General features: G+C 37.4%; 1 protein-coding gene and 1 pseudogene across 2 annotated transcripts in view; one reads left to right on the top strand and one right to left on the bottom strand.

The window, feature by feature from the left end:
• Positions 1 to 2910: 2910 nt before the first annotated feature.
• LOC308639543 (14-3-3 protein theta-like) lies at positions 2911 to 5755 on the bottom strand (annotated as a pseudogene). The gene is made up of 3 exons: positions 5719 to 5755; positions 3713 to 3820; positions 2911 to 3445 (listed from the first exon to the last, which is right to left on the bottom strand). The product of its transcript is annotated as a 14-3-3 protein theta-like (transcript).
• The window catches only part of LOC308639542 (fibrous sheath-interacting protein 2-like), a gene marked incomplete at both ends in the record, with an annotated part of 76505 nt that continues 70645 nt past the window's right edge, over positions 5754 to 11613 (top strand). Inside the window, 8 exons of the mRNA XM_081277749.1 lie at positions 5754 to 5849; positions 6236 to 6361; positions 7062 to 7223; positions 7908 to 7997; positions 8531 to 8670; positions 9467 to 9605; positions 10277 to 10387; positions 10911 to 11028. Coding sequence (XP_081133875.1) covers positions 5754 to 5849; positions 6236 to 6361; positions 7062 to 7223; positions 7908 to 7997; positions 8531 to 8670; positions 9467 to 9605; positions 10277 to 10387; positions 10911 to 11028 — 982 coding nt within the window. The remainder of the gene's footprint in view (positions 5850 to 6235; positions 6362 to 7061; positions 7224 to 7907; positions 7998 to 8530; positions 8671 to 9466; positions 9606 to 10276; positions 10388 to 10910; positions 11029 to 11613) is intronic.

Raw genomic sequence — 11613 nt, 5'->3', positions numbered from 1 at the left:
TCACCCGCAGAGGAGCCAATCAGCTGGAAGTTTGCTGGGGCCGCTTCAGCTGCAGCTCTCAACACATGAGCAAAGACATTTTCTTACCTAAACCATCAAAAATTTCAGACCTCATTTAAGTTCTGCCAATTGTCTTGGGATGTCCTGTGATGGCACTAATGATCCATGTTAGGCTGTCTCCACATGTAAGTCAATATCCACAGCTTGGGACTTCAGCATCCCAAAGTAAATCATCCCTCCTGCATGGATGCCTGTCTCACCTCACTCAAGCCATAGCAGAACCCCAACTCCATCCCCATGTAGGCCACAGGCTTGTTCAGCCTCTTCAGACTCAGAATCTGATATTCCTCTCATAGATGGTCTTCTTATCTTGCTTGGGCTCAGGCTGCCTCAATATGCTTTTCCTGCATAGATGTGCAGCTCATAATGCTCAGAGCCTGACACCCACACCACAACATCCACATATGTGAGATGCCCTCTTCATCTTGATCCTACTGTGGTTCTCCATCCTGAGCAAACCACACACAAGAAGGCCCTCTTCACCCTGTTCAAGCTCTGTTATGGGTTGAAAAATGTATTGAAGTCCTAACCACTAGTACCTCAGAAAGTCATAGATAAAATTCATTAAGATGAGGTCAGACTGGAATAAGATAGGTTCCTAATCCAATATGGCTAGTATCCTTAAAGAATATGGCCACATGAAGACAGAGATACACAGGCAGAAATCCATGTAATAATAAAGGCAGAAATTGGAGTTTTTCAGTTGCAAAAGGAAAACCAGACTGCTGGCAAACTTCCAGAAGGTAGAAAGAGGCAAGGACACATACCTCTACAGGTTTCAGAGGAAATACTGGCACTGTTGATGCCTGCGTTTTAAGCTTCTTGCCTGCAGAATTGTGAGACAATAAATTTATGTTATGTTAATCCACCCAGATTGTGGTTCTGTACTTTATTATGGCAGTCGTGGGAAACTAATACTAATATTGGTACTGGAAAGAGAGATACTGCTGAAAGAAATACCAAAAAAAAATGAAATGGCTTTGGAATTGGGTGTACTTTAATCCCCCCCCCCACTACTGTATTAATAAGTCACATGCAAAGGGTGGAGACTGGAAGAATTTTGAGGTTCATGATAGAAGAAGCCAAGATTGCCTGAAAGGGAAATTTGCTTAAACTACCAATGTTATCCAAAAAAATTAAAATCAGCTTACTATACCAATAAATGCATGCCCATGTTTATAGTAGCACAATTCACAATAGCCAAATTATTGAACAAGCCTAGGTGCCCATCAATGGGTGAATTGATAAAGAAAATATGGTATATTTATACAATGGAGTTTTACATAGCCATAAAGAAGAATGAAATTATGACATTTGCAGGAAATTGGATGGAACTGGAGAACATCATGTAAAGTGAAATAAGCCAGACTCAGGAAGTCAAAGGGAGTATGTCTTTTATCATACATAGAAACTAGAAAGAAAATTTTTTTATGAAAATAGAAGGGAGACCAGTAGAGGATAGGGATTGGGGAGGAGAGGAAAAGGTGATGTACTGGACAATGAAATTGACCAAATTGTTATGTGCATGTGCAAATACATCACAAGGAACCCATTTTTATGTAATTATAATGTACTAATAAAAATGTGATATATATATAATGGAATATTATTTGGTCATTAAGAAGAATAAAATTCTGTCATTTGCAGCAGAAAATATAGCTTGTATAATAAAGTCTCTTAAAATCCTGATCCAAGGATATTTTTTTGTTTTATCAAACCTAATTTTTTTTTAAAGAGAGAATGAGAGAGGAGAGAGAGAGAGAGAATTTTTAATATTTATTTTTTAGTTCTCGGCGGACACAACATCTTTGTTGGTATGTGGTGCTGAGGATCGAACCCGGGCCGCATGCATGCCAGGCGAGTGCGCTACCGCTTGAGCCACATCCCCAGCCCTATGAAACCTAATTTTGTTTTAGGTTACTCTGCTGTTACATAGGGCATGACATTTTCACAAGGTTTTCTTTGAGACTGCCAGTCAATGATTAGCAAAACATAATAGTGGTCCAACTCTCTAAAGAATTATCACTAGACAAACTGAACACCCTCTCTCATGTGTACAAATCTTTATGGAAAAGTACTAAGTTTTAGACTTGGACTTGTGTACTTTAATTTCCCCCAACTACTGTATTAATAAGTCACATGCAATTTAATTTGCAAAAAAGCAATGTTGTATTATAGCAGGAACATGCTACTTCCATTACACAGTAACATCAATACTAGAACCACCAAAGCAGGAGGTGTAAGTGAGTTTTTATTGGGAAGGGAAATTGTCAACTTAACAGTAGCAAATGAGGAGTGAATAAGGAAACTTCTGTTATCACAGATAGACACGATCTCCATCGTATGTGATACACAGGAATGTCAAGTGCTTTCCCATTCATTCTAATACTTTTGGATTCCTACTAAAAAGGAATAGAGTAAGAGTATGCAGAAGTTGCTTACTAAAAGGAAACATTCAAAGAAGAATAAAGAAGGGAATGTAGAAATTAAGAAGCTATGTACAACATTTTAAAATTGTAATTAACTACATTTTCTTATTTTCACAGTAATACAAAGCACAATAACTTGCAGAACTGGTTCAGATTACTTAAGCACCAGATATATTTTTAGTCCGCTACTGAGTATGTAGAAGTTAATTATGTGTATATGAAATGAAGCTATTAATACTTTCTACAGCAGTAACTGCACACCAAGAAGGCTAAGACAATCACAAATCAAGGAATGGTGTTTTCCCCAAGTTGATTCCATACACATGAGTGTGTTTCTTTGTTACAGGAAATAACTGAAATAAGGAATGCAGACACATTAAAAGGTTTCTTAAAGGGAATAAGGATGACACCCTATTTATATTTAGTTTTCAGCCCCTTCTGCTGTATCAAATTCTTCTCTTGCATGTCTGATATCCACAATGTTAAGTTGTCTCTAAGGAACTGCACAATGAGGGTGTTGTCCTCATATAAGTCTTCATTCAGTGTATCAAGTTCTACAATGGCCTCATCAAAAGCCATTTTAGCCAGTGTACAGGCAATTATGCATCATTAAGGATCTCATAAGAAAATACAGAGAAGTTAAGAGCAAGCCCCAGGTGGAATGGGTATAGAGGTTGTATCTCTTTCTTGCTTATATCAAATGCCTTTGGTAAGTTCCTTGGGAAATACCTATTGCCAGTTTCTGATCATCACCACATGCAACTTCAGCAAGATACCGGGAAGTGATCTCCCTTCATTTTCAGATAGAATACCTTACTCTTTGGATTTGTTGTGTTGGCAATTAAATACTTACCCAACAATTCCAGGACTGTGATGCAGATAGATCTTATCTCTGACTACATGTTTTCCTTAATCAGCTGCAACTTCAACAATAACATCCTCCTCCTCCTCCTCCTCTGCCTCCGCCTCTTCCTCTTCCTCCTCCTCTTTTTTCTCCTCCTCCTCCCCCCCTCCTCCTACTCTTTCTTCTTCTTCTTTTTTTAAACCATGGATTGAACCCAAGGGTGCTTTATCACATCCCTAGTCCTTTTTATTTTTTAATTTTGAGGCAGAGTCTCACTAATTTGCTGAGGTTGACCTCAAGCTTGTGATCCTCCTGTCTTGGCCTCCAGAGTTGCTGAGATTACAAGCATGAGCCACTGTGCCCAGCCCATTTGTAACACTTTCTGCTTGATGCTCGAGATGTCCCTTCAGGCGGACTTATAGCCCCCTGACCACATTTTTGTAGGCCACTAAAAGCAGATTGCATTCCTCATTGGACAGCTCTGCACCTTGCTAAGTCACAGTATTCATGTCTTTGATCTGGATCTGAGTGAATTATCCTCAAGAGCTCCATGTCTCCATGGACATGAAATGAGTCCCAGGATATCCATGTTTTAAATAGAATAGAAAAGAGCTATCTGTATTTCATTCTGTATCTCTAAATTTGAACACCTCCTCATCCTCACCCCTTCCTTAGAATGGGTGTTATTTCATTTCTGCTTAGAGAGCTTCCTTTAGCCACCAAGAATAGTTTTGCTAACAATGAATTCTAGTCCTCCTTCCTCTGAGAATGTCTCTATTTCTTCTTCATTCCTGAAGGGTATTTTCACTGAGTACAGAAATCACAGTTGGTAATTAATTTCTCTCAGCACTTGAAAAGTGCTGTACCTCTTTCTTCTGGCTTCCATGGTTTCAGATGAGAAATACTCTGTCATTCAAATCCATTTTCTCCAGTAAGTAATGTTTCATTTGTTTCTGGATGGTTACAATAGTTTTCAGAAGTTTAATTATGATGTGTGTTGGGTCTATATGTATATAAACTAGATATATATGTAGCATAGAGAAGAAGAACAAATTCCCAAAAAGTGTTTCAGTCTCAACCCTTTATATATTTGCACTGTAGTGAGCTCCTTGGTGACAGAGAGTATGAATCCTCAGTACACAATACAGTGTCTGACACAGATAAGGCACTCAGTAGATGTTGGTTGGTTGGTTGAGAAGATAGAAAGAAATAAAAAGAGGGAGAGAAGGGCCAGAGAAATGAAAAGTCCAGGACAGGAAACAGGAATTCAATGGAGGAAGCTTTGGGCTCTTGAAGAAACTGTTAAGAATTTGGAGGAGACCTAAATAAAGGGCCAGAGAATCTAGGCAGGAAAGAAGAGAAGGCCATTTTAACTCACTGCATAAAGCTAAATCAATAAAGAAAAAAAAAACTGCTCCATATTCCTTTACTGTGTGTTGAGGAGCCAATCAAGAAGCACAAACACATCTCTATGGATTAACGCTTTTCCCAGGATTTTGTGCACTTCATGTTGTCCTGCCCCTTTCATCCATAGTCAATGTAAATTCAGTGTGAACAATTTGTTTCATCTCCCCAAAATTTGTTATAAAACACCCCAGTCCTTTAAGCCTGGTGTCCATTTTTCCAACTAATATCCAGTCATGCTGCTAGCTTTGGAAATTTGTCCCAGGACCAGTCCTATTGCCCTTTAGCTAGCATCCATAATAACTTAATAAAGTCATGGAAACCTCTAAGTCTCAAGTTTAACAAAAGCATAGTGTCCTAAGTGGGACTGGGGAGTATGCCTAGGGGAAGGGGAAGGGAGGTTACTTTGTCTATAAAGGGGGTGAATGTGAAAAGTCACCCTCTGATTCTAATAAAAACCACACAATTACTCATTGATGTGAACACTTGTAGAACATTAGCTGTGTGGCAGCCAGGAAGAATTAAAGGAATTAAATCCATCTACCCACTGATAAAGTCAGATACATTCTGGAAAATGGGGGATATGAGTTTCAAAAAGACAGGAAACCCCAGCTGTGGTCGGGATTTCAGACCACTTTCCTAACTTTTGAGGCACTGAAGCCTCGAGGCTTGGATCTTGAACACGCGTATCCTGGATACAAGGTGGTGCTTCAGTCCCCTCCCCCTATGAATGGTGCACATTTGGGTGACACCTGTTAGCTAGATGTCCACTGGGGAGAAGCCGTTGGTGAGATGTCCGTTGGGAAGAGGCAGTTAGTGAGACATCTGTTGGGCCTATGCCACCGCAGCCTGGAACCCAGTATTGTGAGGGGCGTGGCTTGGCTGATGTGTTACCCTAACAACCAGGGTCTTGGCTGCGCAGACTTAATCAGAGCGTAGAGTGGGCAAGGTATAGAAGGAGAAACGAAGACGGCCTGTTACCCCAGCCCCCGGCCCCCGGGGGCTGACGGATGGCCATGGAGCTGTACCTCAATAGCTGTTCTAAGAGTGCCAAAGTAGCCGCCACCAAGGTGGCTACCAGCACCCTGAAAGCTGAGAAGGACTGCGGCATAGTGAGTGTCTGCCAGTCCTCCTGTTGGCCCTGGGGGTGGGGTTTCAGGTAGGCAGGTGGGTCCAGTCGAGTAGATCTCCATTAATGGGAGGGAACCATCAGATTCTTAACAATTCCGTTGTCTACTCGCTGGCCTCCATCAACCAGTGATTCTAGCTGCCACTACCGCTGTCACTGCCAACAGCCGGAACTAGGCTTGGGCGGGACACAGGTGCTGTTTGGGAAGCAGGAAAGTCCTCAGGGTTGCTGGTCTGGCGAGTTCTTTCAATCCTGTGTGTGATTGTTTCATTTATTTGGAGGTATTAGCCCACTGAAGTATAATTGATTGCTCTAAACTGAATGGAACTTCCTAGAAGAAAACACAAACTTTCTAATTGTATCTGACAGAGCTCGCAGAAAAGAACCATTCCAGAAGTTGGCGTATCTCATCTGTTGGATATGCCTCTAGGGGTCAAGCTACCAGTTCTCCCAGGAAGTACTAATGTATTCTATACTACAAATATAAGTGAAACGGTAAACTAGTTTTTAATAGAGTTTTTAAGTGTTTTTCTTTATCCTTTTCGGCTTGCTATTAAACTTAAAATATTTTTCTGTGGTTATGCTTTATCTCAACTTGAATTTCAAACACCAAATGGAGTTATCATTTTGATGACAGAAGACCCTAGGACATGCCTCAGGTGTTACATTCAGTGCTCATTTAGCTTTATATCCAATCAGAGCCTCAACTTAACAGTCTGGGGTCTTTTCTGCCTAAACACATACCCATGCTGGTTCCTATTTCTGTGTATTTGTCCATCTGGCTCCTGAAACCTGGCATGCACTCTCTCCTTCTTCCCAACAGTCAGTCTGACCTCTGTGTGTCAGGACTGAGGTTGAGACCACAGGCAGACTGAACACACAGTGTACAAATTAGGATTCCACCTGCCATCTTCATCCTAAACATACTCTGGGAGAGGACAGGAAGAGAAAGGCAATACGTTTACCAAATTATCCCATTGTCTGCACTTTCTCACTTCAGATTCTGCTTGCATGTTTTATTTTTGATGAACATCCTAATCATTTTCACAAATTGATGTTTGGGTCTGGGGATATAGCTCAGTGGTAGAGCACTTGCCTAGCATGTGTGAGGCTTGTATTCCATGCCCAGCACTGAAAAAAAGTGTAACTTCATTCATTTTGCATTTATAATACTTCTGTATCTGTTTGTTTGCAGCTCTATCAACCTTCTTTTGGTTTTAATCTTAATGATCCTTATTGCCGACTTCTGGAACCCAGCTATAAAAATCTACACGATCCACATCTAAAAACATACTATAAGAGAAAAGATATGCTGAAGCGACTAAGGAAAGGCGGTTACATCACCAGCAATAATAAAGTATGTGGAAACCTACTTCCTGTTAACGAGCAGAAACCTACGGATTTGATAGACACTTGCTCTTCTGTGCCCCACTGGCAGCCTGTGTCAACATCTAGTTGAGCAATGGAGGATACTTAATTTAAAATTAAATTAATTACTCAGTATTTGGGTCACGGAAAATCAGGTGGCTTTTTTTCTAAAACTACTTCTTACTTGACTGTTTTCTTTAAAAACAGCAAAAGATATTTACCAAGAAGTTAAGTATGTAAAGACATGCATAATATAACACATTTATTTATGTATTTTCCCCCAAATGTAGTGCCTTTCCCCTGCATCTAAAAGTAATTTCCCATACTTGTTGGGAAAACAAATGGAACCCAGCAGAATACAGATTGACAGAATAAATTCTTTTGAGGGTTAAACATCATTACTATGTTGGTATTTAAATAACAAACTGAGTGGGAATAGCAAATTTCTGACTATGATATAAGACATTAATAAAATAATATTATTTAGATAGAAATTTCCTGCTGATAAAGGAATTATATACAGATACTGCCTTCAAAGTTGTTACCAGGGTGCATTATTATTAGATTTGATCTCAAAATTCTTACTAAAATGAATGTTCTTATTATTATCTTCTCTAGAAAGTGTTATGATTCTTACAACTTTGTGTTTATATTTTTGGTTTTGGTTTTATAGGTTATATGTTCCTTGAAGGAATTGAATAAGTACAGACAATATCTGACCACTTTAAAAATAGACTTTCAAAAAAACTATGAACGAGAGCAAGTAAGTCAAGTTCTTCAATTTGTTTATTTGGGACTTAAATTTTTTTATCTAAGGTTTGGTACTATGCAGAACATTGTCTTAAAAGATTCTAACCTAAAAAATATTCTAACCAAAAACATTAAGGTAAAAAATCAAATAAAGTCACTGTAAGGAATCTACAAAAAAAAACATAATGAAACATTGTATTTTCATTTATTGAGAAAAGTATTTCTTTGTCTAAAGTGGAGCCACACTAGACTGAAATGCAATTTAACAGACTTAACCATTTGCAAAGCACAAGACATTTACTAAGCCTAAAATTTTAAGAAAATATGTCAAAGGATAGGTTTACTTCTGACAAACATAAAAGCTTTCGGGCTGGGGATGTGGCTCAAGTGGTAGCGTGCTCGCCTGGCATGTGTGCGGCCCGGGTTCTATCCTCAGCACCACATACAAAGATGTTGTGTCTGCCGAAAACTAAAAAAATAAATATTAAAATTCTCTCTCTCTCTTTAAAAAAAAAACATAAAATCTTTAATACTTTTTGCTTTCAGAAAATGATTGAAAAACAAGTAAATGATTTGCAAGAAAACAAGGGAGTCTATGATAATTGTGATGCTACCCGTTTCCAACAATGGCTATTACAGGGAAGCTCACAAACAACTCCAGACCAAGACTTGTTAATAAAACGCAGGTATGATCAAAGTTAATGCACATTTCATGGACACATGTGGATCCCAAAAAGCTATAAAATACTAGAAAGACTTGACTACAGAATGAACAAAAGTTTAACACTGTTCAACCCACCAATAGTTTTTGTTGTGGAGAGAAGAGAAAGAACAAGAGGTAGAGGGATTGGGAACATTGGTACCACAGCTCAGGGGACAGTTTCTACCTAACAAAGTTGAGCCAGTAGGAACCCAAGAGGTAAATCAAACTGATATTCGAAGAAGAAATCCAAAGTACTAATCCTTGATCTTGGAAAACCAAGCCATACTAGCAAAGGGAGAGAGAATGTGTCCTTAGCACATATTTCAAACATAAATTTAAAGAAATGAGTGCAATATATATCATTCTATAACAAACTATGTGCTCTTTTAGCTACTGCCACAAACACTCAATGTTGCCATTGAGGCAGAGCTTCAGGAGGTAAAAGATGAGTTAAGCAATTTTTTTCCTTTTATCAGAGTAAAGACCAGTCTCCTAATCACCTGGCTCTTATATTGCATGAATTCACCTCATGATACACTAGAATATATACTAATCCACCAGTGTCCCAAAGTGACAGTCTACAGACCTCTCTGTAAACAAGTATATCATGATGAGTTGGTGGATTAGGCCAGCTTAAAAGTCCCTGGATAACTCTCAATTCCCTGTAGTTCAGTAAATAAAAAGCAACAAAACTAGTGATTTGGAAATATTAAAGTAGAAAATGCCATCATGAAGGAAATCATCAACTTACTTTCACTTATATTTGTACTTTTACTTAGATATTTACATATGATTAGTAGAGAATTAGACAAGAATGAAAACACAACAGAAAGGCAGAGTGCACCTCAGATGAAGGAAGAAGAAAGACATCAGGAACATCTAAGAAGGAAACTTAACTTACATAGACAAATTGAAGAGGTAAGGAATGCCAAATTTTAAATATCAGGGTGAAAATTGAGTATGGTTGTTTTATATGTAACCATGTTTAGTATTCTCACCTGAAGTTATTTCAGGTTTGAAAAATAAACCCCTGTAAATCGTTTATCCCTGTTATAATAAACAAGTTTTAATTCAAATAGATTTATACCACAAATTACAGGTCCCTTATATTATAGTCACACAGTCAGACTTTATCTGTTCTTTTAAATTTGAGCCTAGTGAAAAATAATCATGGCTGCATTCTCCTTCCGCAAATTTAGACAAAGCTATTATTTGTTTAGTTTTTCCATCAAAATATATTTAAGAGCAACAGATAAAATATAATATACCCTGAGTCCAGAACAGAAAACCCTCTTTCCCGTAGCCTTTTAGAACTATCTTTGGAACCACACTTATCCTTGAATTAAACATATGATAACAAAATAATTTCTTTCCTTTTGCCATTCCATTGCATCCACCAACACATTCCCAATGAAAGAAAATGAAACAAGCCAATTCTAAATCCAGTGTGAGATTTTCATTATGGTTGGCTCAATTTCAATTAGGCTGTGGATTTGCCCTATTTTGCTTATTGATGGAAGATATACAAAATACTTTTTAAAAATGTTTCAGAGAATCCATGCTGACTACGGTAACATTGTGTTTCTTAGGAATGGAAAACAAAAGAAATGTTTCTTCTGACAAAAATCAGAGAAGAAGTAAAAAGAGAAGCAAAAGTTGAAGAACAACGTCGGAAAATCAGACAAGAGATTGACCAGAAGGTAGTGAGCTTTTACCAAAGACTTGGGCAGTTTGAGGAAAGGCTTTTGCCATTTTTTAAATATTACAGTGCTGTTACAAATGGCCTAGACTGGAGAGATCCAGTTTGGCCTAAACCTGTACTTCAAGGGCTTGTCTGAAGTGTGAACAACCTTGAAAAAGCAGACAATTAGTTAAATTATTAATTAATTAATTAGTTAATCATTAATTATTAATAAATTATTAAAATATATTTTTCTTGAGCTGGAGATGTGACTCAATGGTTGAACACTTGCCTAGCATACATAGGCTCTGGGTTTGATACACAGTATTACAAATTTTTTTTTCTTCATGCTGGGCCACAACAGGAAATTACTGCTTTACTACCTTTGTAGTTTTGTACTCATTGTAACTTTATAAATTTTCAGACATGAATGAAGATTCATTTCAAATACACTATAACATTTGAAGTATGTTTTTTTAATTTCTAATGACAAGTTGATATTAACAATTTAAAATGTATTAAATATATTTTTAATATTTTAGAAACAAGCTCTTCTAGAGAAAAAAATCGCCTATCATTATCAAAAAGGGCAAAGAAATAGGCATAAAGCAAGTGAATCACAAGAAAATATCCTTGAAAACAAAAGACAAGATGAAACAGGTAAGAGAGAAAAAAGAACTAAGTAGAAGAAGCATTTGTGTATATTAAATATTGGTATTTTTAGAAAACCCTTCTCTACTTATATGGTGAAAACAAAGATTCTTGCAAAAGTTAAAGCCTAGAAGTTCTCAGTACCTGTCTCAGGCACTGTGTAAGGCACTTCCCAGTTACAACTCCAATTGTAAAGAGTATACACATACACATGTATATAAAATAAACATTATAACAGATCAATTGTTCTTATAAAGTGACTAAATAGACAATAGTACTATACACCTGGTTTTAAAAGGAGCCAATAAGAGCAAACAGCCAATAAGAGGAAACAGAGAGCTAGAGAGAGAGAGAAATAAGTTAAAAAGGAAGAGCCAGTAAGGAGTAAAAAAAAAAGTATAAGAAAAGGAATCAGTTAGAGAAAAAAAAATTACAAAAAAAAGACTAAGTAAAGGAGACAAAAAAGAGAAATATAAAATAATGGTAAATCAGTAAGAAAAATCATACTTAATCTAACAGAGAGGGCAAGGTAGTAAGAAAAAAGAAAATTTTTAAAGAGATACAAAAGAAAAAACATAAGCGAGAAACAGAAAA

This window comes from Spermophilus citellus (assembly GCF_964194105.1).
Source record: "Spermophilus citellus genome assembly, chromosome: X".
Lineage (NCBI taxonomy): Eukaryota > Metazoa > Chordata > Mammalia > Rodentia > Sciuridae > Spermophilus > Spermophilus citellus.
Note: the sequence above shows the minus strand (reverse complement) of the source record. Positions and strands in the feature narration are given on the sequence as shown.